Source organism: Scomber scombrus, chromosome 23 (genome assembly GCF_963691925.1).
Source record: "Scomber scombrus chromosome 23, fScoSco1.1, whole genome shotgun sequence".
In the NCBI taxonomy this organism is placed as follows: Eukaryota; Metazoa; Chordata; class Actinopteri; order Scombriformes; family Scombridae; genus Scomber; species Scomber scombrus.
In genome coordinates, this window is record NC_084992.1 from 3,058,535 (window position 1) to 3,085,909 (window position 27,375).

The following is a 27,375-nucleotide window of genomic DNA, read 5'->3' on the forward strand; positions in this document are numbered from 1 at the left end:
TGAACATGTGATGGGGGGGAAAACTATGAAAGACACTTATATTTGAGTTATTCTTGAATGTAGAGCAGAAACAGTTGGTTGACTGACAGGAAATTGAGAAACATCTATTGATTAATCTGCTGATATTTCATAGATTAAATGATTAATTGAGGAAATGATCAGCAGATTCATGTTTCATGCTGCTACTACTTATGGAAAACAATGGCTTTTTGGAAAAAGTTACAATATGTTACAACATAAACACAATGGTATGTTCTTGAAATGTGTTAGCAGTGATGTTAACTGTCCATATTGGGCATAAACACACATAGAGCCAACATATTAACCCCTAAGTGAGTTCTTTTAATGAACTCTAACCACGAACACAGCTTCTGCTCTGCTGACACTGTGCTGCACAGATGTGTGAGCAGGTGTTTTTTGGAACATGTCAAAACTAAAATGAAACCTTACCCTTTACAATAATATAACAAAACGCTCAGTGGTGTAGCTTTTGAGTAGCTGAAAACATTCCCTACATATGAAAATCAGTTTTGGTCTGTCCATCTTAATGTATCAATAAGTACACAAACAAATTGACATCCACTTTTAGCTACCAAGAAAACTCATGGTCTCTTTTGATGATAGAGATATACCTGGTCCAAAGTGTTCATGATATCAGTCTTCTGGCATGTTGCACCTCCTTTGGCACACACGACTCTGATCAGCTGACTTAAGTGCATGTCTAACTGTGCCATGAACGTCTCTTCAAGAGGAATGAGCCTCTGGACCTCTTCATTGATCTTAAACACATAAACAAACAAAAAAGACAGTGGATATGTTATTCTGAATCAAAGGAAATGCAACTGGCCTCAACCTGTATACAATCAAATCTCCCCGACTTATAAAGGAATATCTTATCTTATCTTCAACAAAGTAACTGCTGAAGCATTGCTGTACAATGGCCAACATGTCAATACACCAACTATTGTAACAAATATGTTAACAGAAAATGTACTTTCAGTCAGTAAGCAGCGTTGTACTTGATCTACAAATTTATGACCAATTAATCAAAGCTCACAGTAACAAAAACCAAGAAACAGACTGATCACTTCACTTACATTATTACCTGTTTCCGATGGAACAATGCAGGCCATCATCTGTTCTCGAAGTCCTTAATGCTGGGTTCTTGGTTTATCGCCTCTTGTCGTCTGTAGGCAAACGTGTGAGCCATTTTGATGAATGGTCAAAGCCTTGTTTTACATGTGCTCTGGCTCAGTTTGCAGGTCAGTTCCCATATCAGGGTCCTGATGGGCTTAGTCTCATCAATAGCACAGTATAAAGTAGTCCAGTTAGTTTTGTGTCCAGGCCTGAAGTAACCACCATCAATCCGGGGAAAAAACACATGAAGAAAATTAAAAATAAAAATTAATATTAAAGGGAGGGGAATTTCTAGTCAGTGTTAAGCAGTATTACATGTGCTGTCACGACTCATTACTGCACTTGGTAACGTTTAAGGACCAAGTGAGAAGACTTAGGAGTCCAGCAGTAGATGACACAAACCTACACAGCAGCTTACAATACTGACCTGGCTAACATTGGCTTCACTATAACCACCGAGCCAGTTACACATAGTGAGCATTTATCACCGTCGCCTCCATACTTTCCAACATTATAAGCCAGCAGCTGCTATCGAAGACCGACCTCACACACAGCAAGGTTTGGTGTCCAGCAGCCGAACTCTCCTTCACACGTCGTCTGTGTTGCCACTCGGCTTTGTAATTACACTGGAAGAGAAGGAGGAAGAAGCAGTGATAAATCAACACAGTCATGATAAAAAAATGACACCTACCACATCACCATGGCCACAGTGTCCTGACTGTAGTTCTAAAGTTGTGAACGGGCGCGCCCACAAACGTGTGAACCGACACCCAATGTACACACACACACAAGAAATAATGTTAATATAAACAGTATTGTTGCACCCTGTGACTGACTCAATGATACTATTGTTACCAACTGGACTTAAAGTAATTAGTTCATGAACCAGTGTCACTACCATAGACTGTATATAATGGACTGCTGCTTGGAAGCGAATAGTTTCGGATCTGGGCAGCGCCATCTTGAAAATTTCAGGTGCATGCTGGGTAAAATAAAAACACGGATTCTACTTATATGGGCATCAGGAGGAGCATGAGGCGCCCTCCTGAACCTGTGAACCAATCAACCTGTCAATCACCACGTAACCACGCCCTAATGCATACCCTGCTTTATTGTCAAATATAAAATCAGGGAGGACAAAATGTCCCAAATGAACATCATACTGCATTGAAGAAGGCTTTAAACTAGCGATTGAGACCATAAACACATTTTGAAAACGTTTACTGAGGTTATAAATCAAGTGAGAAGTTGGTGAATTCGGGACGAAAGGACGGAAGTCCTTTTGACACCAAAACGGACGCCCCCTGGTGGCCTTTTGATAGAATGCAGTTTTAAATTACTTCCGCGTTGGAGGAAGTAAGAAGGACGGAAAGAAGGAAGAGAGGAAGGAAAGGAAGGAAGGAAGGAAAAAAGGAGGGAGGGAGGAAGGAAGGACAGAAGGAAGGGAGGAAAGAGAGAGGAAGGAAAGAAAGAGAGAAGGAGGGAGGGAAGAAGGACAGACGGAAGGAAGGTAGGAAGGAAGGAAGGAAGGAAGGGAGGAAAGAAGGAACAGTCAAAACAGACAGGGTCAATTTGACCCGGGAGGACGACACAAAGGTTAAAAACTAATATTAGCATGATTTAAGGATAGCTGGTTTGGTTCAATGAGCTTATAAAAACTAAAATACAGTTTAACCAATTCATGTGGCTCATTTTATATCTAATATAACACATCATTAAATCGCAAAATATCATTTCAACTGCAGCGGTTCACAATACTAGACAAAAACTAACTAATTCACTTTTCTTAATACAATCCACAAAAGTAGACTAAATGAGATTCATTCAATATATTACGTTACTTCAACTACTGCTCAAATACACTTTTTAGAGTGTGGAACATTTGTAGTTTGATTTGCTCTCTGACTTCCTGGCATGCACTGCTACTTTAGGCAGGAGGCCATATCAAACAAAACTCCTTAAATCATGTGACCTTTGACCTATTCTGAATCATTTCATGTAAATTTGGCCTAGATATGATCCACCCAAAGACTCACATCTGATATGCCTGTTTTTTCTATGGTTTCATGATGCATTCGTGTGCTAACAGGGATCCTTTCACAGTGTTTTCTTCCAGTTTTACGCAATCTGATACATATCGAGGCAGAATTAATTCGCTATGCCTTATGTTGGGAGATGTATTCAGGGCTCAGTTGGATGTGCGTTGGTGCTATGATCATATTCGCCACAGGCCTACAGGAGGAGCTCCAGTTCCAGTGAGGTGACGTAATTCGACCTTTTTTTTTCTCAGTAGTTGGTGAGTCAAGGTATCGGGGCTCCATTGATGATGAAACTCAAGGTGAACATACTCAGAGTTGATTGAACTAATTCAGATCAGCTGTTCTGGAAGTGCATACTCTGAGTTGTTGCTCTGTAATTTGGTCAAACAATAAAAAACATAAACTATGTGAAAAGGAAACTGTCTGGTTGTTTCTTGTTCTGTTTAGTAAGCAACTACCAAAAGTCAAATGTTGGAGCATCAGAGCGTCCTGAACGCACCACGAGTTTTCAAACAGTCCTTTCATCTGCTAATGTTTGCTACTACTTCTAATTTTACCATCACTGCTGCTGCTGCTGCTGCTGCTGCTGCTGCTGCTTCTAATAATAATAATGATAGTTGTGGTGACATACATGTTGACTGTGATGAACTGTGCACCCACATCAAGTTTCAAGTGTTTTGTAAGTTCATTTTCTTAGAAAAGAACTGAAACCAGCGGCTGTCTGTCATGAAAGGAGTAAGTAGTTGTCAATAATGTAGTTTGTTATGTCGGATAAACATGCAAAAGCACAGCTGTGTGTCTTTCTGCACTGAATGTGAGGAACAGGTGTTGAGGTGTCAGCTGTTCATCATTAAACTCAAAGGTTTCATATAAACTTAGTGAGGAAGTTTATACACAGCAAACTCTTTCAGTTTTCATTGCTCAACACGCACACGCACACACACACACACACACACACACAAACACACATACACACACACACACACACACACACACACACACACACACACACACACACACACACACACCATGGTCACTTTTGGGGACATTGCAGTGACTTAAATTCATTTCCTGGAGACTTACCCTAACTTTAACCACTGACCCAAACATCAGCTTTTTCCCAACTTGGGACACAGTTATTGTCCCCAGTTGGACAAACTGTCCCCAATTAACTGTCTGATATTTGTCCCCAAAAGTAGCTTTAGACAGACCACACACACACACACACACACTAGTCCTAATACATTTGTGAGGACCCCATCAACTGACTCTAACTTGTACCTGATTCTTTTCAATAATGTCTTAACCAACAACATCCTGTTTACAACATTTTCTCGCTTTTTAACAATTTTGTCAAACACTTATCACCCCCCAACCAATGTCCTTGTTTTAAAAAAATCCTCGTTTCCAATACTGTCCTTACTTTTCACTTCATTTAAAAATGCCCTCACTTTTGAAAAACTCTTTTCACTTTCCAAATATATTTCCACTTTTTGAATAATGTCCTCACTTTTCAAAAACGCTGACTTTAAAAAGTTCACACTTTCTAAGAACGTCCTCTTTTCCTGCTTTTCAAATATTGCCTCAAAAGGTTCACACATCCCAAATTGAAAAATGTCCTCACTTTACAGAAATGTCCAGAAAAGTCGTCACTTTTGAAGAAATATGCTGAACTTTCAAAACTGTCATTAACATAGAAAACAAAGTCTTGACTTAACAGGAATGTCCACAATTTTGAAGTAAAGTTCTCTCTAGCTGCTGCCTGTGAAAGCCACAGTGGTCCTCACAGAGACAGAACTACAAAGCACAAACACACTTGAAACTGATTGGTGATTCTGTTGCAGATACCGAATATCTTTCCACTCAGCTATCTGATTGATTTGACTGTCAAATGATGTCATCCACCACTGACCTCTTTCTCTCTCTCACATACACACCGCGGGTAGAGCAGTGTATAAGGAAGTTTAAGTGTTTGGTTCAGTGTGTGTGTGTTTGTGTGTGTGTGTGTGTGTGTGTGTGTGTGTGTGTCTGTGTGTGTGTGTGTGTGTGTGTGTGTGTGTGTGTGTGTGTGTGTGTGTGTGTGTGTGTGTGTGTGTGTGTGTTTGTGTGTATGTGTGTGTGTGTGTTGGTTGGTTGTGTGTGTGTGTGTGTGTATGTGTGTATGTGTGTGTGTGTGTGTGTGTTGGTTGGTTGGTTGTGTGTCCGCCTCCCTTTCTTCATTTCCTGAATCCAGCTCCTCCGACACACAGCGACATGGCAGGAAAACGCACACTAAGGAACTAAAATCTGAAAATGAAGAGCAAAGGTAAGAGAAACTTTTGCACCAGATTAATTATTTACAGCTTTTTTTACAAGCTGCTGTTGCGCAGAGTCTGTGGCTGTCAGTTGTCAAAACTGCCCAACAAAATGACACCTGCAGGTCAGCTGTAAAACACTACTTTTAAAATCAGAATCTATCAGAATGCAGAAAAAGCTTTAAGTAGTTGATGTAATATTACAGCAAAGTATCTTGCAGTGGTGAAACGACATAAATAAAACAAGTGCATTATAAAATAATAGAGGCAATTTCTGCCTTTAATGTACTTAAAGAATGCAGCGTTTATTGAAACATTAAACTATTTATTAATAGTTAATAATCAACCCGGATTGACTAATACCACCTAAGAGCAGGTACAGAGCGCTGAGCGACGTTTCGCTTCCTTCTGCTGCATTCATGTTCTGTCGGAATCACGGATGACAACTTAAAAGTGTGAATAATTCTGTGTTTTTTCAATTGTTTTGAACCAAACACAAAAAAGTGTTTCAGATAAGAAGACTTTTCGCTGTAGTTGAATTTACATAGCTCCTATGTTTTAGGATGGATGAGGCTTTTTGAAATATTAAGGCAGTGCAGCCAAATATAGATGGTTGTTCTCTATTGATCAGTGTTTACAAATATACAGAAATCTTCAACTGCATCAGAAAGCATTCATAACTTAGATCAATATCTAATGTAACAACAACATGCGTCCATCCAGCGGAGTGAAATGCTTGTTCAAGTCTTGCACTTGTTTCCTTAATCTTTGATCAGGTATTTCCTGATATAAATCAGGAAGTTATTATAACTTAATTTATGTAGGCGTACCTTTAGGCTGTTTTTATTAAATGAAGCAGCTCCTCACCCTGTCAGGCTTTGTTTTACAAACAGTCTCGAAACCAAAAAGGAGGAAAGGAAAAGAAAATAGGGGGGAAAGACAAAAATGAAACATAAACTTTCTGAATGTCTCGATCCTTCCCGGGTTTTTATTCTGTTTCACCCCCTGCTCGCATTTCGTTATTTTCCCCATGAATCTCCCTTTTTTATGTTCACAGTCATTCACAGGGATGTAGTGGAGATTAAATGCACGTAAACGTCTTTAACGCACTCGTCTTACGTAGACGCTGTTTCTTACTCATAAACAGCGTCTACACAGTCCTCTTTGAACTCTAGTGACTGTCCATGACAGCTGTCAGACTGACCTCTCAGCGGTTTTCGACTGTCACTTCTAAGAACGATCGTTTTGGTTTCCATGTGTGACACATGGAGACGGATGTTGTTAATAAGGAGGGACCAACAAACTAACGCCCATCTGCGCTACGTGTGTGTTTAAAACAAGCGAACCCTCTGTAGACGCATGCCGGCAGACTGCAGCCGCTTTCATGAATCAGATCATATGTGACAATATATCAGTCAATCAATCTTTATATGTGCAGCACCAACTAATAAACTGTTAGACAAAATACAGTGAGTAACTAGAAATACTCTTCAGTGGAGCAGAAGTTTTTGAAACTGACATCAGTGCTTACCCGTCCAATGTATCAGCTGCTCCTGCTTTACTTGATAGTAATGTTAATACAGTTGTAGTTCTCAGATATATGGGGCTTATGATTCCCTCAACTACCATAATCAACGCCACACAAGTGAAAGTGTTGCGTCAAGCTCTCTCAGAGTTTTTAAAGGAAGAGAGGTACTGTAGCTACATTTCCAGACTGCGTGAATCAATCAGGAGAGAGGAGACAGAAGCGTAGAGGAACTGATCCAAAGATTTTAAAGAAAAAGTTCAAAGAGGAAAGAGAAACACATGCGAAGCAGCCCAGGCGTCAGGTGATGGAAAGGAAAACTGGTAAGGAACCTGTATCTCCAATTACTGCTCTGGTAAATATTTTTAAAACCACAATCTGGCATCCAAATGTAGGCTACACGTAAGAGCATCACCACGAACAAAAGTCAACGATTAAAAAACCTGCTATAAAAGAGGACTATAGGCTACAGATCGTTTAATACAACATGACGTCTTCTTACGCTGTCCTGATGTGCAAATGACCTGAGAGACTATTTTACCTTTCCAGAAAAAAGACATTTTAAGACACAAATCATGTTAACCAGCATGATTGGTCAATTACGCTCTGGAAGCCACAAAAAAACACATCGACCCATAAACCCTTTATTATGTAAACATTATGGTCAGATTGTGTTTTGGAATATCTCAAAGTTGACATACAGTATGGTTCTTTACCACCAGCGAGAAAATTCAGAGGTTTCAATGTGTGTTGTAGTTTTAATCATTGAGCTGCTGTGTGGGAAGGATGATGGAGACCTGATTCTGGGAATTTATTTGGTCTAAATAGACGCTTTGTGTCCTTTTCAGATTAATAAATGGTGCATTCATTAGGTTTAGTTAACAATTAACATTTCTTTGAGATAATCACCAAGCAATCTGTTACTGATTAGAAGTCGTTGCGCCAAGTTCAGCAGTTTTGTCAGATTTGGACGGAAAGATGGGAAATCTGCTGAGTTGTTTCATTTCACAAAACAGGGACACACGCTGTTCATCCTGATTGACCAAGATAGAAACTACGTTGTTCACATCAGGAGAAAATACGTGTTTACTGTCATGTTGTGAAATGTAATGTAATGATGCCAGCATGACGAAGAAATGTTTGCTCAGTTACTCACTACAATAAAAAAAAACCCTTCTCATTATGTGTGGTAGTTATTAGGATATTATGGGCGTGTTGTGTTTATCACCATAACAGCACCTACTATTATGAGAAATGTCGATCATTATTATGAGAGAAGTTTCTCAGAATAAGGAAATGCATTTTCTCATTATTGCGATCATCTTGTTTTACTGGTTAAAACAAGATGATCGTCTTTTTATAACGTGGAAATAAGTAAGGCTCATTTCTCACTCAGGGTAGCAGCTCTGCATTGCTGTCATTTTAAAGGATAAGGCCGCGATTGTCTATGTTTTTCTTATTGTCAACCAATCTCACGTGCAGATCCAAACTAACAATGAACTGATCTACGAAAAAGTATTGTGTGTTTGTGTCAAAAGCCTGATTTATCTTATTGCTCTGTGCCGTAGACCTCTGATGTCCAAAAGCTATTAAAAACATATCAATGATGGTTGTAAAAACACAGCTTGTGTAGAAACTAGAAAAATACCGATAAGTGTACTGATGGTTTACTGAGCTTGGCTAGCTTAGTGCTACAGAGTTGTATTACCTATCTTATCGCTAATTGTATTCTTTCGAGCCATTTCTAAACACTACAACAGCATTCATGGAATTTTTTGGGCCATTTTACTGGCAGTGGAAACAAGCTGTGAACACTTATAGTTACCTTATGAAGTTAATATAGTGGACTTGTTAGTAAAGGAAGTATCCTATATGTAATTCATAGGGGAGGGAATCACCAGAGGCTCCATGATACGATATTATCACGATACAATATTATTACGATTTTAAATATATTGCGATAATCTGCGATATATTGCAATTCGTTCCCTTTTTTACCTGCAAATTATGTCCCCAAAGGAAAATTACAATTCCTATAATAAAAGATCGATACTTCGTCCGTGTATCGATATAATATTTCCATGCAAAATATCGTGATACTATGCTGTATTGATTTTTTCCCCCCACCCCTAGTCATTCACACAAATTGAAATGCATTTATTTTTAATCAATCACAGTCACTTTTGGGCACCCATAATGTATCTCTGCTTGTGTCCAATATTCACTCTTAGCTCGGCTCCAGCCCGCGATATTCTGACGACGACACCCACCAATGGGCCGAGGGTGTTGGCAGGTGCAGGATGAGTGCTGAGCAGCTATTGGAGGAGACGCTGATCAAGCGGTCGCAACAGAAAAAGAGGACGTCACCGCTGAACTACAAAGAGAGACTGTTTGTCCTGACCAAGAACTCACTGACCTACTATGAAGGAAGAGCTGAGGTCATTTTTTTATTACTTATGCTGATGTTATTTACATTTCAGATCAGGACTGAACTGTTTTTGTGAGTTTATTATCATGATTTTTATTTTGTAAAATAAGCAGTGGTGGAAGAAGTATTCAGATCTTTAATAAAAAGTAAAAGTACCAATACAGCCATGTAAAAATACTCCATTACAAGTAAAAGTCCTTCTTAAGTAGAAGTATTATAAGCTTGATGTAGTATGCAGTATTACAGTAAAAGTACTGCAGTACTATGAGCGATGTAGTATGCAGTATTACAGTAAAATTACTGCAGTACTATGAGCGATGTAGTATGCAGTATTACAGTAAAAGTACTGCAGTATTATGAGCGATGTAGTATGCAGTATTACAGTTAAAGTACTGCAGTATTATGAGTGATGTAGTATGCAGTATTACAGTAAAAGTACTGCAGTATTATGAGTGATGTAGTATGCAGTATTACAGTAAACGTACTGCAGTATTATGAGTGATGTAGTATGCAGTATTACAGTAAAAGTACTGCAGTATTATGAGTGATGTAGTATGCAGTATTACAGTAAAAGTACTGCAGTATTATGAGTGATGTAGTATGCAGTATTACAGTAAAAGTACTGCAGTATTATGAGGGATGTAGTATGCAGTATTACAGTAAAAGTACTGCAGTATTATGAGTGATGTAGTATGCAGTATTACAGTAAAAGTACTGCAGTATTATAGTGATGTAGTATGCAGTATTACAGTAAAAGTACTGCAGTATTATGAGTGATGTAGTATGCAGTATTACAGTAAAAGTACTGCAGTATTATGAGCGATGTAGTATGCAGTATTACAGTAAAAGTACTGCAGTATTATGAGTGATGTAGTATGCAGTATTACAGTAAAAGTACTGCAGTATTATGAGTGATGTAGTATGCAGTATTACAGTAAAAGTACTGCAGTATTATGAGTGATGTAGTATGCAGTATTACAGTAAAAGTACTGCAGTATTATGAGTGATGTAGTATGCAGTATTACAGTAAAGTAGTGGTTTGGTCCTCTGACTGATATATTATTATTATGACATCATTAGATTATTAATAGTGAAGCATCAGTGTTAGAGCAGCATGTTACTGTTGTAGCTGCTGGAGGTGGAGCTAGTTTACACTACTTTATATACAGTTAGCTAGTTTAGTCCAGTGGTTCCCAACCTAGGGGTGGGGCCCCTCCAAAGGGTCAGCAGATAAATGTGAGGGGTGGTGAGATGATTAATGGGAGAGGAAAGACTTTCTCTCTAATCATTGATTTTTTTATGAAATATTGGATAATTTGAATATTTATTGAAATAGGGAGGGAGGAAGGAAGGGAGGAAGAAGGAAGGAAAGCAGGGAGGAAGAGAATAAAATACATGACAACACAATGAAAAGTACAAAAAAGAAAAGAAAAAAAAGTCAAATACCTTTGTGTTGTTTCCATCAACAGAAGAAGTTCAGGAGAGGCTCGATTGATCTGAGTCGCATCAGATGTGCCGAGATTGTCAAGAACGGAGGAGGAGTCATCCCCTGCCAGAACAAATACCCCTTCCAGGTACCACACACACAACAAACTCAAACACACACACACAACCAACATCTAAGAGCATCAACTTGTTTATCACTGCTGCTGTTTGTCAGTTTGAAGCAATAAGTATCTACATTGATGCAGAACCAGAGATAACTCATCGTGGTGTCTTGGACACAATGAAGATTGTTTCTTTATAGGCTGCAACTAATAATTATATTCATAGTCAGTCGATTCATTGTTGGTCTAAAAAACATCGCAAAACAACGATAAATGACCTCATCAAATGTCCCCAAAGATATTCAGTTAACAACAAGGTTAAGACAAAATGGTCAAATTTGAGGAGCTTAAACCATCAAATGTTTGTTATTATTATTGAAAAATTACGACTAATGAATTATTAACATTGTAAGGCTGTAATTTTGCTTTATCGATTAATCTGCAGACCAGATTTTCAATTAATCATTCAGTCTATAAAACAAAAGAAAATTACTAATTGAAACAAAAGCAGGACATACTTGTAAAATGACAATTAGTGAATTACCAAAATAGTTGTTGTAGATGAATTTTATGTCACTGGATTGATTTCTACAACTTTATTTGTGTATGTTTTAACTAATGACTTAACATCTGTGTGTGTGTGTGCGTGTGTGTGTGTGTGCGTGTGCAGGTGGTGTATGATAACAACACTCTCTATGTGTTCGCTCCGAGTCACGACAGCAGGAGTCTCTGGGTTCAGAGCCTCAAAGACGGTCAGTCTGTTAATCTATGTAGTTTTATTTCCTTCTACAACAACAACAGAAGAACACACAGTAACACAGTTCTCACACACACACACACACACACACACACACACACACACACACACACACACACACACACACACACACACACACACACACACACACACACACACACACACACACACACACACACACACACACACCTACCCACACTTTGCTACCACGTTGTCTTCACACTTGAAACCACACACATCTGACACAGGTTTTCACACCTGGGTCAACTTTCCAGCAGCCCCCACTGTTTCCACTGCTGCTGCTGCTGCCGCCCTCTGACATGAGACGAGGGGTAGCATCAGGAAACGAAAGTGTAAAAACTCGTGCATTCAAAATCATCCTTAAAGCTTTCTATTTTAGATACTTTGATGTCTGATCTGTCAGTGTGTAATGTGTTTGTGCTCGTAGTCATGAAGCTACAGTGATGCTGCAGCTTGATAGAGCTTTATAGTAGAGTTCAGCTCATTGTTCAGCTCTCATTCATTAAAATATGTGTGTTTCACAACTGGAATCACAGCAGGGTTAGTGCCACACACACCCATAACAAAGGTGACGATATGCTGGTGCAGTTAGTGTAAATATCGTCATGCATGTGTGAAGTAATGTGAAGTAATGCTGTACTGTTGTGTGGCTTTAAACCACTGCAGAAGAAGAGATGACATTACTGAAAGAGCGATAGTCAAAGCTCAAATGATGGAAAACGTGATGCAAATATGATGTTTTTCTGTGTGTGTGTGTGTGTGTGTGTGTGTGTGTGTGTGTGTGTGTGTGTGTGTGTGTGTGTGTGTGTGTGTGTCTGCAGAAATCAAAGACAACCAGGTGATCACGGCCAAGTTTCACCCCCAGTTCTGGCAGGAGGGGGCGTGGCTCTGCTGCCGTCAGGTGGACAAACAGGCTCTCGGCTGTGAGGAGTATAACCTGTTTGGAGACAGTAAGAAACACATCACACCAAATACTACAGCTATCACCTTTAACCCCTCCTGTTGGCCTAGAGTCAAGGAAAGGAAGGAAGGAAGGGAGGAAGAGGGAAGGATGGAAGGGAGGAAGAGGGAAGGAAAGGAGGGAGGGAGGGAGGGAGGAAGAGGGAAGGAAAGGAGGGAGGGAGGAAGGAAGAAGGAAGGAAAGAAAGGAGGGAGTAAGGAAGGGAGGAAAGGAAGGAAGGAGGGAGGAAAGAAGGAAGGAGGGAAGGAGGAAAGAAGGAAGGAAGGAGGGAGCAAGGAAGGGAGGAAAGGAAGGAAGGAGGGAGGAAAGAAGGAAGGAGGGAAGGAGGAAAGAAGGAGGGAGGGAGGAAAGAAGGAAGGAGGGAGGGAGGGAGAAAGGAAAAGAGGAAGGGAGGAAGGAAGGAAAGAAGGACAGAGGAAAGAAGGAAGGTAATGGGGAGGAAAGAAAGAAAGAAGGAGGGAGGGAGGAAAGAAGGAAGGGAGGAAGGATGAAGGAAAGAAAGAGAGAAGGAGGGAGGGAGGAAAGAAGGAAGGGAGGAAGGAAGGGACGAAGGAGGAAGGAAAGAAAGAGAGAAGGAGGGAGGAAAGAAGGAACAGTCAAAACAGACGGGTTCAGGACGACAGGAAGGTTAATTACTGTATAGTTTAGACTCATTCTACTGATGTTAAAGCTTCTATATAAAACAGTAACAGAAGCAACACCACACTGTAAAAGTACTTCTGCTTTTTACTTTCAGTGATAAACACACAAAGACTGAATAGAAACTCTGCAGCTTCTAATCCTGGTTCACAGCTAGATTAAAGAGTTTAGATGAGTTCAGGTGACTGAAGTCTTTCAACCTCGTTTTTCAGTCGTCCATCTCACACGTGTCTGACTTCCTTTTTCAATCAAAACATGAATCTAGGTTGCAGGGGGGAAGTGGCCGTTACTGCTGCCGTGGCAACTCACTTGTTGCTATGTTACGAATATGATCTCACTTTTTAAGCATTTTTGTTTATGGAATACGCCCAAAAAAGTCCTATTGTACTCATTGCATGTTGAACACAAAGGCACCAAATTCTATTTAATTGAAGCTTATAATCTACTAAATGTAACTTTTTAACTAAATGCAGTCCTGTTTTGTTCAATTTGACTGAAACCTTCATTAAAGCCTCATGTTTCCATCACATTCTGGCCGATCAGGGACTGCTATCTGTTAGTGCAATGGATAATATAACAAGCTTTATAAATACAACACATTGTTAAAGATGAAACCAGTAAAGCAGTGTGTAGTCGGCTCACATTTCAGATGTCTATGAGTTGTTAACAGCTCCACCAAATACTGATTTTTCCCTCTAAACTTCTCACATGGTTTCATTTCAATAAATGTTCAAATGATCCAATATTTCAGCAAAAATCAAAGATTATAGAGAAAGTCCAAAAACTGAAAACACATTTATGTATCAGAACTTAGTTTTTTCTTCTTTCCTCTCCCATTAATCATCTCCCCACCAGTACTTTTACTGTAATACTGCATACTACATCCCTCATAATACTGCAGTACTTTTACTGTAATACTGCATACTACATCACTCATAATACTGCAGTACTTTTACTGTAGTAGGACTTTTACTTGTAAAGTTTACATTGTTGTACAGGTACTTTTTCTGAGGTTTGGGATCTGAGTACTTTTTCCACCACTGAGTGTAAATATCTTCAGTTTCACTCTGACCCCGCAGCGATGGTGGTGACACTTGAGCGAACACATAAATCAGCCGCCTGATTCATCTATACAGCTGCACAACGACTCATGTTTAACTTCTGCTATTTGTGCGAAAGTGTGAAAGTGTAGTTTCGAGCTTCAAGTCTATTTTCTATCTTCTATTTCATGCAACGATGACCGCTGTCACTACAGTGGTTGTATGTTTGGCTCTGAGCGCGGGCAAAGTGCAGGTGACCTACAAACAAAACGGTACCTGAACGCATCCTGTGTGGATAGACAGAGCACCACAGCATGCTAGTGTAGCACTTTAATTCCTTTAATGCTTGTTTTAAAGTAATTTGAGTAATGTGGGTTCATTTAAATTGCATTGTATACCATTAAAGCATGAGTGCATTAATGTTTAAGTAGTATTTTAGTGGTCCAGGTAGAGCTGAAGCCTTGTTTATTTAACTATTTATATGCAAAGTATCATATAAATGTAGAGATCAATGGAATGAAGTGATGGAAACACAAGAAAAGTACCTCAAGCTGTACATGCAATGCAGTATTTGAGTGAATGTGCTGGATGCTGGTGTTTAAAATGTAACGTGTTGCTCCTTTAACACAGTTATTTATCGCTGTGTTGAATCTGAAGCAGTAAAAACAGGAAATGTAATATTAGCTTCAAGCTGTTCGCTGACTCATTCAGATTAACCCTTCAAATATTGTAACAGTATGTAAATCCTCTCTTCTTGATCACTGATATTATGAGTAATCAGTGGTAGGAGGTCAAAGGTCAGAGGTCCCGGTGATGTCATTGGTAGGAATGGTTACTGAAAACAAAAAAAACAAGATTCAAACTTTTTTGCTTAGGTTTGCTGTTTGTTTCTGTTCCTCTTTTTTTTTAAAATAGTTTCCAGAAAACCGTTACCCCCGATTCCTGGAGAGGAGGGTAAAGACAGGAAGGTAACTGCTAACCACACACACACACACACACACACACACACACACACACACACACACACACACACACACACACACACACACACACACACACACAGTAGCATACCACAACCACAGCTAATACTCCTCCACTTCCTCCTGGTCCTGCAGCGACCGCCCCCTCCTCCTCTCCCACCGGCCCCCGAGGATGACGAAGACAATGATGAAGATGACGATGAAGATGAAAACAGGGAAGACGTGGTGGTGGCGATGTACGACTTCCCGGCGGCCGAACAGCACGACCTGAGTCTGGTCAAAGGTAGCGAGTACGTTATCCTGGAGAGATGCGACGTTAACTGGTTCAAAGCGCGCAACAAGTACGGGTGAGTTCATGATGTGTCGTCACATTTATCTCGTTAACTTTACACTTAATGAAATAAAGTGAATGAATCTTCTCTGGATGAATTATACTTTATGTATCATAGACTGTATATAAAATGGACGTAACGACCGTGACGTCACCCATTGGTTTGTGGACTGCTGCTCGGAGGCCAATAGTATCGGATCTGAGCAGCGCCATCTTGAAAATTTCAGGTGCATGCTGGGTAAAATAAAAACAGGGATTCTACTTATATGGGCATCAGGAGGAGCATGAGGCGCCCTCCTGAACCTGTGAACCAATCAACCTGTCAATCACGACGTAGCCACGCCCTAATGCATACCCTGCTTTATCGTCACATATAAAATCAGGGAGGACAAAATGTCACAAATGAACATCATACTGCATTGAAGAAGGCTTTAAACTAGCGATTGAGACCATAAACACATTTTGAAAACGTTTACTGAGGTTAGAAATCAAGTGAGAAGTTGGTGAATTCTCCATTGACTTGTATAGAGACGGAAGTCCTTTTGACACCAAAACGGTCGCCCCCTGGTGGCCTTTTGATAGAATGCAGTTTTAAGTTACTTCCTCGTTGGCCTCATTTCAGAGGACCGGAACTCCCCGCCTGTTATGTATTTGGATTTATTGCATCATATGTATCTGTGTTTACCTACAGATGGAAATGAGTTTGTAGCTAAATTGGGTACAATAAAAAAAGTACTTCATTTATCCTTGTATGAGATTAACATTGTAAACTAAACTGTTTGATAACCACATTTGAGGGATCACTGCCCTAATATTGGCATCAGCAATGGCCCTAAAAATCCAGTATTGTTTTGGCCTTAATAATAATAATAATATAAAATGTTTTCATAGGAGAAGTTATAATTGTTTCCACATACTGTACATTAACCTTCGTGTCATCCTCCCCTTCCTTCTTTCCTTCCTCCATCCCCCTTTCTTCCTTCCTTCTGTCCTTCATTCCTCCCTCCCTCCTTCTTTCCTTTCCTCCTTCTTTCCTTCCCTCCCTTCCTTCTTTCCTCTGTCCTTCTTTCTTTCCTTCCTCCCTTCCTCCCTTTCTTCTTTCCTTCCTCAATCCCCCTTTCTTCCTTCCTTCTGTCCTTCCTTCCTCCCTCCTTCCTTCCTTCCTTTCCTTCCTCCCTTGTTTCCTCTGTTCTTCTTTCTTTCCTTCCTCCCTTCCTCTTTTCCTTTCTCCTCCATCCCTCCTTCCTTCTTTCCTCCCTCCCTGCCTCCTACCTTCCTTCCTTCCTCCTTCCATCACAAGTCTTTATGAGGGTGAATAGATGCTAATAAGAGATTCATGGTGTTCGTAATTAGATTTTTTTAAATAGTTAATTCTCCAGCTCCTAACCGTTCTCTTTGTGTTTCTGTGTGTGTGTTTCGCAGTGAGGAAGGCTACATCCCAAGTAACTATGTAACAGAGAAGATATCCGGAAACCTGGTGCAGTTTGTGTGAGTTTGTTAATTATTTCACAGTAGATCCGCAGCAGTGAGCTGTCAGTGTTTCCGATATCGCACAAAGCAGGAAACTGCCTCAAAAACCCAACGTTCACTGTCGGCAAATGGTGTGTGTTGGTATGATGTGTTTACTGTATTGGTCTGAATATAGGATATGTTATTAGTCCTTAAAGCCTTTGTAGGTCACACCAAGAAAGTCCACAACAGTCTAGCATCTCTTGCCAGTATGGCTGAAAATGAACAGAAAATAGCAATCCAAATCCAAAGCCAACCTTCTGATTGGATGTCAAGTAAAAAGGTGTTAAAAAAATAATCATATCTCACAAAACCATATGAATAAATGTGTTTGTGTGTTGCAGCTGGTACAGTAAACAAGTCAACAGGAACAAGGCAGAGGAACTCCTGAGGAAGGAGGTGAGTAGAAACGCATCGCCCCCCACTCCTCTTTTCCTTCATTCCTCCCTACATTCTTCTTCCATCTTGTTCCCTGTGTTCTTCCCTCTTCCTGTTCTTGTCTGTCTCTTCCCTACTTTCTTGCCTCCATCACATCAACGGGAATTCCAGTAATGGCAAAAATAGCTCCCAAAGATTTTAATCTAAATGATCTGTTTGCTTCTGCCGCCCTCTGCAGGACAAAGAAGGATCCTTCATCGTTAGAGACTCCAGCACTCCAGGAACCTACACAGTGTCTCTCTACGTCAAGTCTATCGGAGGGTAATGAGACGATATGTCTGCTAGAAACACAATGAAAGACAGAAAACTACATTACTTACTTAACCCTCCTGTTGTCCTCGAGTCAAGGAAGGAAGGGAGGGAGGGAGGGAGGAAGGAAAAGATGGAGGGAGGAAGGAAAGGAGGGAGGAAGGAAGGGAGGAAGGAAGGAAGAAGGAATGAAAGGAGGGAGGAAGAAGAGATGAAAGGAAAGGAGGGAAGGAAGGAAGGAAGGACAGGAGGGAGGGAGGAAGGAAGGGAGGAAAGGAAAGAAGGAGGGGAGGAAGGAAGGAAGAAGGAAGGAAAGGAGGGAGGGAGGAAGGAGGAAGGGAGGAAGGAGGGAAGGAAAGAAAGAGAGAAGGAGGGAGGGAGGAAAGATAGAACGGAGGGAGGAAGGAAAGGACGGAAGGAAGGAAGGAGGAAAGACGGAAGGAAGGACGGAGGGAGGAAAAAAGTAAGGAGAGAGGGAGGGAGAAAGGAAAAGAGGAAGGGAGGAAAGAAGGAACAGTCAATCACATCCTTATCTGATAAATCTGAAACCTTAAGCATTGTGTATGTTGTTTAAATGGTTGCAGCGAGGGAGGTGCAGCTGTAAAACATTATCACATCAAGGAGACGCAAGGCTCGCCCACACAGTTTTACCTGGCGGAGAAACATTTGTTCAGCTCCATCCCCGACCTGATCGAGTACCACAAACACAACGCAGCAGGTAAAGATCACACACACACAATCATACTGATCCTTTTAATTAATTTAAGACTGCATTTGATTGATAACAGTGTTTGAGATTGTGTCTGGGCCTACAGGTCATTTTAGTCAGTGAGTAATAACAGCTGGTTTTAATACTCATTTGGCTAAAAAGAGAAGACATACATATTAGTAGGGCTGGGCGATTATGGCAAAAATCAAAATCACGATTAATTGAACTTTTAACCTCGATTAGGATTAATGAACGATTATCTCCTCCCTTGATGAACAATTATGTATTTTCACAGTTTCTTTTGTTTTGTATTTTACACTGCTGCCCTCACACATGAGGATCTTTAGGGAGTGAAAATAATGATGTTTTAAGGTGTGACGCTGTGGTTAATGTCTAGTTTACTTGATTAGAACTATGTAAAGATCATGGTTTGGGTTCAAATGATCCTTAAAGATATGCAACCTTTATTGTCATGGCAACAGTGAACACCACGATTAATTAACATGAGCAAGATTAAGTCGATTAGAGTTTCTAAATGTCGATTTCGATTATATTTCGATTAATTGCACAGCCCTATTTATTAGTTATCCATACAGTGGCTTTATTCATGGTAAATTCAAACTCTGTTGTTGTTGCCTCAGAAAAAAATGGCATCAGGATACAATTTCTATTCGATTGCCACCAATTTGTTTCTGTAAAGAACAAAACTGTTCTAGTCCAACAGGCTAAAGTTGTGTGGGGAAAAGACGGTGTTTGAATTCACACCAAATATTATTCCTGGTAGGTTTGTTAGACACTAATACCCCTTTCACACATGCAGTATTTCCCTGAAATGTTCAGGAACATTTCCTGCATGGGGTCATGCATGAATGGGAGCAGGGATTAATATTCAAGGAAATCTGTACCACTAATTCCCCACCTCAGGACCTCAGGACCTAGTAACGTTACAAAGAAAAAGCTGAGTGTGTTGTGAATGAAAGCAGGACTTGTTTATGGTTTCCTTGTCAATGCTTTTGCAGGTGATTTGATAATTAACAAGCTATACAAGTCCCTTTTTTTTTTTTTTTTAAACAAGCCCTCTTTTTAGGAGTATGATTCAACACTGAACACTGTTGCATTACCGCCATCTGCTGGACAGTTTGTACCATGACATGTGTGAAACAATGCAAGATTGAAATGTTCTTGCATGTAGTTACAAGTGTGAATACTGAAAATCATTAGCAGTACCTGTAAAATGATCCCAGTAATTTACCTGAAACATATGTATGAATGTGGCTTTAGACAAAAAGTTTTGATGTAATCCATGAAATTAAAAACTTTCATCAGGGGGTCAGATTTATTTGCTAGAGGACTGGGTTTGGTTCACCATCTAAAACAAGTACAAGAGACCGTCAGGTGAAAAGAGGCACAAAGTATACAACATATGGGATGGCCTACTACGTTTCATTATTTATATACATCAACATTTAACACCATGAGTGATAATATACCTTAACCATTACAATTAGTATGTTAACATTGTGTATCTAAAGTCTGGTACGAGATGCTTCATATACACAGAGTCATTCATCAGTAATTCATCGCAGATCAAATCTATATTGCTGTCTAAAAAGTATGGTATCAATTATCAAACTAAGGCATACCATAAAGTGTGATAAAAGTCACAGAATATAGTCCAACACTTATCCCATTATCATGAGATACTTGAGTCATAATTATGAAATAAGCCGTCCAAATTCTTTTGATCTGTTCGTCTGTCTCAGGTCTTGTAGCCAGGTTGAGGTATCCTGTAGGAAAACAGGACAAGTCTGCTCCGTCCACTGCTGGCTTCAGCTACGGTACGTCCTAAAATACCACTACCCAGATTTTTTTTTTCTTTTTACATTAACCCTCCTGTTGTCCTCGAGTCAAGGAAGGAAGGGAGGAAGAAGGAAGGAAAGAAGGAAGGGAGGAAGGAAGGGAGGATGGACGGGAGGAAGAATGAAGGAAAGGAGGAAGGAAGGGAGGGTGGAAGGAAGGATGGAAGGGAGGAAGGAAGGCAGGAAGAAGGAAGGAAAGGAAGAAAGGGAGGGAGGAAGGAAGGATGCAAGGGAGCAGAAGGAAGGAAAGGAGGGAGGGAACGAAGGAAGGAAGGGGGGAAAGAAGGAAGGAGAGAGGGAGGGAGAAAGGAAAAAAGGAAGGGAGGAAGGAAGGAAAGAAGGACAGAGGAAAGAAGGAAGGTAATGGGGAGGAAAGAAAGACAGAAGGAGGGAGGGAGGAAAGAAGGAAGGAAGGAAGGAGGGACGTAAAAAAGGAGGGAGGGAAGGAGGGAGGAAGGAAAGAAGGAGAAAAGGAGGGAGGGAGGGAGGAAGGACAGACGGAAGGAAGGAAGGAAGGGAGGAAAGAAAGAGAGAAGGAGGGAGGGAGGAAGGACAGATGGAAGGAAGGAAGGGAGGAAAGAAGGAACAGTCAAAACAGATGGGGTCAATTTTACCCGGGAGGACGACACGAAGGTTAAACCATCCATGAACAAATCTCACAATATTCATCTCTCCTTCCTCTGTTCCTCCCCTGCAGAGAAGTGGGAGATCAACCCCAGCGAGCTTACCTTCATGAAGGAGCTGGGCAGCGGTCAGTTCGGTCTGGTGAGGCTTGGCAAGTGGAGGGCTCAGCACAAAGTTGCCATCAAGGCCATCAAGGAGGGAGCCATGTACGAGGAGGACTTCATTGAGGAGGCAAAGGTCATGATGTAAGGAAGGAGTGGGAGCAGAGGCTAAAGAAAATAGATGAAAAGTTGGAGATGAAAGACAATAAGAGGAGGAAGGAAAGTTCATACCCAGAGAATATTATAGTATGATAGTCTTTACATTGAAGGACAATCACCCTATGTGTCAAATTATATCCAGAAGATCCATTTGAAGTGGAAGTTATGGCGCTTTTCCACTACACAGTTCCAGAACGACGGTACTAAATGTGACGTCAACAGACTGCCGGCCACTGATTGGTCAGAAGAGTTGTCGCTGGAAGAGTCATGAGCCGTCCCACACAAGAATCAAACCCGGCATTTTTAAATACCGGCAGCAGCGTTACAACCATACGGCTCAATTTTCTTGCTTTGTGTGAGACAAAAAGCCTCATACAGCAACAAGTACACCATCGCCTCCATGTCCTCCATTGTTTATGTGTTTTGTGTCGCGTATAAAACGAAGTCACGGCAGTTTCGGGCGGCCGTGCTATGACGACCCCCCCCACGTTGAGGAGGTACTTTTTTGTAATGGAAAAGGTTCCTGGAACTGTACCGAGTCGAGTCGAGCAGAGTCGAGCCGAGTAGTGCTAGAACTGTATAGTGGAAAAGCGCCATAAGTCATTGTTGACCTCTGCTGACATCTACTGGTCAGCAGTGGGAACTGCAACAACAGCCTGCAATAGATACAAATGATGAAGTCCAATTTTCTTTCCAATGTAGAGCTGCAAAGTAAAATGAGCTAATAAGACAGCATGCAGTACCATGAAATAATGAAACTATTTGTAAAAAGCAGGCTGATTGTTCTCACTACAGAGCCTATCAGCCATATTAAACAGATCAATTACAAACGTGTTCCAAAAGGAAGCAAAGTTAGGAAAGAAATTGCTCTCCTGTGATTCATTTTTTAGTTGATTGAGGGATTTTACACCATCGATGCTGCTCTTCCTGCCACAAAGAGAGAACTTAAAGCCACACATATCTATAAAATGTTGAAGATAGCATAATGAAGTCCAGATCTACAACAATCAGTCATTAAATCATGAACTATTTTGATAATAAATTAATTGTTTTGAGTCATTTTTAAGAAAAAAAGGCTAAAATTCTCTCGTTCCAGCTTCTTAAATGTGAGTATTTTCTGGTATTTTTAGTCCTCTGTGACAATGAACTGAATATCTTTGGGTTGTTGACTGACTGAGAACATCAGTACATGCATTGAAATATGCACCCAAGAATTATAAACACATTAGAAATGATGAGCGTACACTTTAAAGTTTCCTGTACTTAACTTTCTCATAAAACTGTGATGTGTACATATGTAATACTTTCTCCAGGAGGCTATCTCACCCTAAACTGGTGCAGCTGTATGGAGTGTGCAGCCAGCAGCGGCCCATCTACATCGTCACAGAGTTCATGGAGCACGGCTGCCTGCTGAACTTCCTCAGGCAGCGGCGGGGCAGCTTCAGCCTCGGGTCTCTGCTGAGTATCTGCCTGGACGTCAGCGAGGGCATGGAGCACCTGGAAAGCAACGGCTTCATCCACAGAGATCTGGTAACTGCAGGTTTCTTCCTTGATCCAAGTGGACGTTTAGTCTGTTTCTCTTCACTTGAATGTTTTCATTCCAGAAGTCAGGATCTGTGTGTGGAGACATTAGAGCAGTGTTTATGTGACTGATGAACATTTTCATTGAGATTTGACTTATGTTTCAACCTCACATGGAAACCAGGTTGTAGTTTTGTTTCATTGAGCATAGTTTACATCAGTTAAGGTTGTAGGTTTTTCCGCCTCTTACAGTTTCACTTTGATTCAGGCACAAGCATCTTTCTAAACAGTCTCTTTTTATTGTTCTGCTGAAAGAGGACAGTGGATATAAACACCTTTACATGCTCATCTCAGTTATTAACATGGCCTCAAAGCAATAAACGTGTAGATGGGAGGAGGAGGGTTGTGCTTCAACTGGGATTCTCAGTGGAGCGCTAAACCCAAAATCCAGTAAGCATATTCCAAGAATGTTAAAAGGTTGCAAATCTCAAATTTCCTAGTCAAGGAAGACAAAATACTCACATTTATTTGACCGGTGTCATGGCACCTTTTCATATTTTTGAAATATTGTTAAGACCTAACTTTGTGCTCCTGTGTTAATTATTTGTTTATCTCTCATTATATGCTATCTTTTTTCTTCCTGTAAAATATAAACATGTTTGGTAACGCTTTATTTTACATGTTTTTGTAATTTTACACTAATTTTTAGAGTAATTTACAGGTATTTAACCTCTTTTTTTGGGACATTTTACAGAGAAAGTGATGCAGTTTGGTACAAAATATAACTTTGTTTAAGTTGGTTTGGTTTGTAACTTTAAACTGACAGTTAAAACAATAATTTTTTGTCAAACTACAAATTCTTGCTGTGTCTGTCTCTTCTCGCCCTCCGTCTCCTCTGCAGGCTGCCAGAAACTGTCTAGTGAATGACGCTCTGGTGGTGAAGGTCTCTGACTTCGGCATGGCCAGGTACCAGACTGATTTCAGTAATGCTTTATTTTACAGTTGCCTTAATTTTATACTAAATTCCTGTGATTTTTTTTTTGTAATTTGCAGATATTTTATGGTTTGTTTGTTTTTTAATAACATTTGGTACAAATTAAAAGACATTACTGAAAAAATTGTCAAGTTGGTTTCATTGATAATGACCCACTCATTAGAAGCTATTATGGTGATGCTCTTTTTCACAATTTCTTAATAAATGTGTTGATAATTATTTAACTGACACAGTTTTCAGTGTGTAGTTTTGCATGTTAAACATAATATAAGCATATTAGTTGTTTTTTTTCAAAGGGCATTTCTTTGAAAACGTTTTGTAATTTGGTAGCATATAGAGGACAAACAACTTAATATGCTAATATGTGGTATAGAATGAAAGGACCTGTAAAATAAAGCCTAACAAAAACAATTGTTGGTGTGTCTTTTGCAGATATGTGTTGGACGACCAGTACACCAGTTCATCGGGTGCTAAGTTCCCTGTGAAGTGGTCGCCTCCTGAAGTCTTTAACTTCTGCAAATACAGCAGCAAGTCTGACGTCTGGTCCTTCGGTGAGTGCAAATAAATCACCGGAACATTAATTTAGGAAAATGAAGTACAGTTATTCAAAAAAGAGATCCTCAGCTTTTCTTTATTTTCTCATGTTTACTATGAACTCAGTGCTTTAACAACTAAACTTCCGTCTTCTTTTGCATCCAGGTGTGTTGATGTGGGAAGTCTTCACTGAGGGCCGAATGCCATTTGAACAGAGTCCCAACCACGAGGTCGTTACCTTGGTAACCAAGGGTCACCGCCTCTACAGGCCCAAAATGGCCACACCTGCCAACTACGAAATCATGCAATGCTGTTGGCACGAGGTGAGAGTTTTGAGAAATCACCTATTTCAGCATAATTTCACTTGTTCAGCAACAGTTTTATTAATCGATTAATTCTGTTTGAATTGTCCAAATCCAAATTCTCTGATTCCAGCTTCTGAAATGTGAATATTTTCAGGGTTTTTTTAGTCTCCATGACAATTAACTGAGTATCTTTGGGTTGTGGACATTTAACATTTGAGTTAGTGAACATTTGAAACAGTGATCAACATTTTACACCATTTTCTGACACTTTATGGACAAAACGATTAATCGATTAATCAAGAAATAATCAACAGATTCATCAATAATGAGAATAGTCATTAGTTGCAGCTCTAGCCTGAAATTATAACATGAATATATGGCTTGTTTTCTCTCTCCAGAGACCAGAGGAGCGTCCTTCTTTCTCTCAGCTCTGCATGATGATCTCCGACGCTCTGGAGAGTGACACCCCTCCCCCGAACTGACCAAACTGACCAATCAGCTGCTTCCACCTCGGTCATTCCTGTGGTTCTTTAAAGGTGTTATCTGATTTACGGCGCTGTAGAACAGGACGACAACATTGAGAACTCGGTGTAACGGTGCTAAAACTGACGCTCACATTTGTTTAATCCAGTCGAGTCACTTCAGATCTGCTCAACCAGAACAACACTTGGACAGCTGCTCATGTTTATAGTTTGTTGCACAAATCTGACGCCTGTATGAGCTAGCAGCAATGAAAACCATGTGTAATGGGCTCCATGATGGACACTGCCTTCTCCTCTGTGGAGCTCAAACCATCCGGGTCTACCTCCTAGTCGGACATGGGGGAGATCTGTTGGTGACAAATGGATAAAAGTGAGCAGTGGTAAACAGTGTCAGCTAACAAAACACACTATGAAGCTTCACTTTCCTTCCAGTAAGGACTCAGCTGTGTGAATTGTTCCTGTGACGTTTAAGGAATGTCACCAAGTCAGGATGTTGATTTTTGTTTGTTTTTTAATGTTCAAATGTCTGTCAGTAACTGTACCGCAAATCTGTCGTAATACGGTGAACATTAATATTAAAGAGAGAAACTGGCTGTCATTTAACTTTTGGTTACATTTTTTGATGAAAACGAACATTTTCAGTCTGTTCATCAGGTGTGGCTTTCCCTGTGAAGATGTCTGGTCTTACAGTAGGCTGACATCAGATGAGATAGAGTGCTTCTCATTACCTTTTGTTTCACGTCTCCTCGCCTCTCGAATGTCGCGGGAATTGTTCTGGTCCATCATCAGGAAGGACGTTCAGACGCCTGAGCTGTGCACTGAGCTCTAAAGACTTTTATCAAACTGACACACCCTTTATTGGGAATTGGCAGTGCTTGGATGCTGCAGCTGATCTGATACTACTAAGACTAACAACTAATTATTATTTTCTCCATTAATTGATTAGTTGTTTGGTCGAAAGATGTCAGAAAATGGTGTAACACTGTTTCCCGGAGCCCAAAATGGCATTTTCAAATGTCTTGTTCAGAAAATATTCACATTTAAAAAGCTGGAGTCACAGAATTTGGACATTTCTTCTCTTAAAAATTACTCCAAATGATTCATTGATTATTAAAAAAACTGATTGATTTCATAGTTCTCAATTAATCAGTAACTTACTAATAATTGCAGTTCTACGTTGCAGTCCCAGTTTCATACAGGGACAAAAAACAGAACTTTTTACTTTTCCATTTACTAATTGGTTTCCATACAGTTTATTTACGCCCTTGCATATCTTTCATGAAACAAATACTTTGGATGCTTATTTCAACCGTCTGTTGTAGCTCTTTAACTCTCTTTTAGTTGTGGTGCTGTTGTAGAAGAACCTACCGTAACCCCCTTCAATCTGTTCTCAATGTAAGACTTGTCTGTTTCACAGCACATCGCTTAAAATAACAAATTCTATGAATTAGTTCTGAAACTAAACTATTCTATGTGTTGTATTTTCAGTTCTCTAAAATGGTGAAACAAGTTCATTTTTTCGTGAGACTGCAGCCTCAGCATAATCTTCCACTTTAGTGGTTCAGATATGAGCTGATCTACTAACAAGTATTGTTTGTGTTTTTAAAGCCTGATATATCTTATTCTTCTGGGATGTAGACCTCTGTTGCTGTCGTCCAGAAATGATTAAAAACACATCAGTGAGTCACGACGCTGTGTTGGGTGACACGTTCCTTCATCGTGAAGAGTTTGGTCACATTAGTTTGACGTTGTGATATATAGCACAACAAGCTAGCAAAGGTGTTTCTAAACAAACCATGAAGATAATCTTTAGCAACAGTGTGACTCATTAACGTGTTTTTAGTAGTATTTAAACAATAATGGAGGTCTACGGCACAGGGGTATAAGATATATCTGACTTTGGATGCACACACATGACTTTTTAGTAGATCAGTTCATTGTTGGTTTGGCCTTGCATGTGACATTTGTTGAAAATCACGAGCCATGTCCTTTGAGGTTGTTTTTACTGTCTGTTTCTCCACAGGGTGACCTCTCATTAAAGCCATGATCTAAATAACTGGAAATCCTGCCAAAAGAGGAACAAGAAGTTTCTGTGGATGCTGCTTCTTAGAAATTCATAATACAAAAAGCATTAAAACCACTGTAAGGTTGAATGACCTGATTCAGTTGGACAGCTGAAGCTTCATATAAAC

The 27,375-nt window shown here is 40.1% G+C and overlaps 2 protein-coding genes across 3 annotated transcripts in view; one reads left to right on the forward strand and one right to left on the reverse strand.

Moving 5' to 3' along the window:
* The window catches only part of LOC134006179 (zinc finger protein 208-like), a 1,001,836-nt gene that overhangs the window by 111,905 nt on the left and 862,556 nt on the right, over positions 1–27,375 (reverse strand). The gene's annotated exons all lie outside the window — the stretch shown is intronic.
* tec (tec protein tyrosine kinase) lies at positions 5,120–26,791 on the forward strand. 2 transcript variants are annotated; one of them, XM_062445275.1, is made up of 18 exons: positions 5,120–5,481; positions 9,227–9,433; positions 10,893–10,997; positions 11,641–11,722; positions 12,570–12,698; positions 15,304–15,356; positions 15,504–15,715; positions 17,122–17,187; positions 17,553–17,607; positions 17,825–17,907; positions 18,480–18,613; positions 20,368–20,442; positions 21,161–21,332; positions 22,661–22,877; positions 23,770–23,834; positions 24,295–24,413; positions 24,562–24,719; positions 25,100–26,790. In XM_062445275.1, exons 2-18 carry the CDS (start codon positions 9,296–9,298, stop codon positions 25,181–25,183), a joined length of 1,947 nt encoding a protein of 648 aa, XP_062301259.1. In that variant the 5' UTR covers positions 5,120–5,481; positions 9,227–9,295; the 3' UTR covers positions 25,184–26,790. The 2 variants fall into 2 exon arrangements, with proteins under 2 accessions (XP_062301259.1, XP_062301257.1); XM_062445273.1 differs by having other exon boundaries at positions 15,304–15,715; positions 25,100–26,791.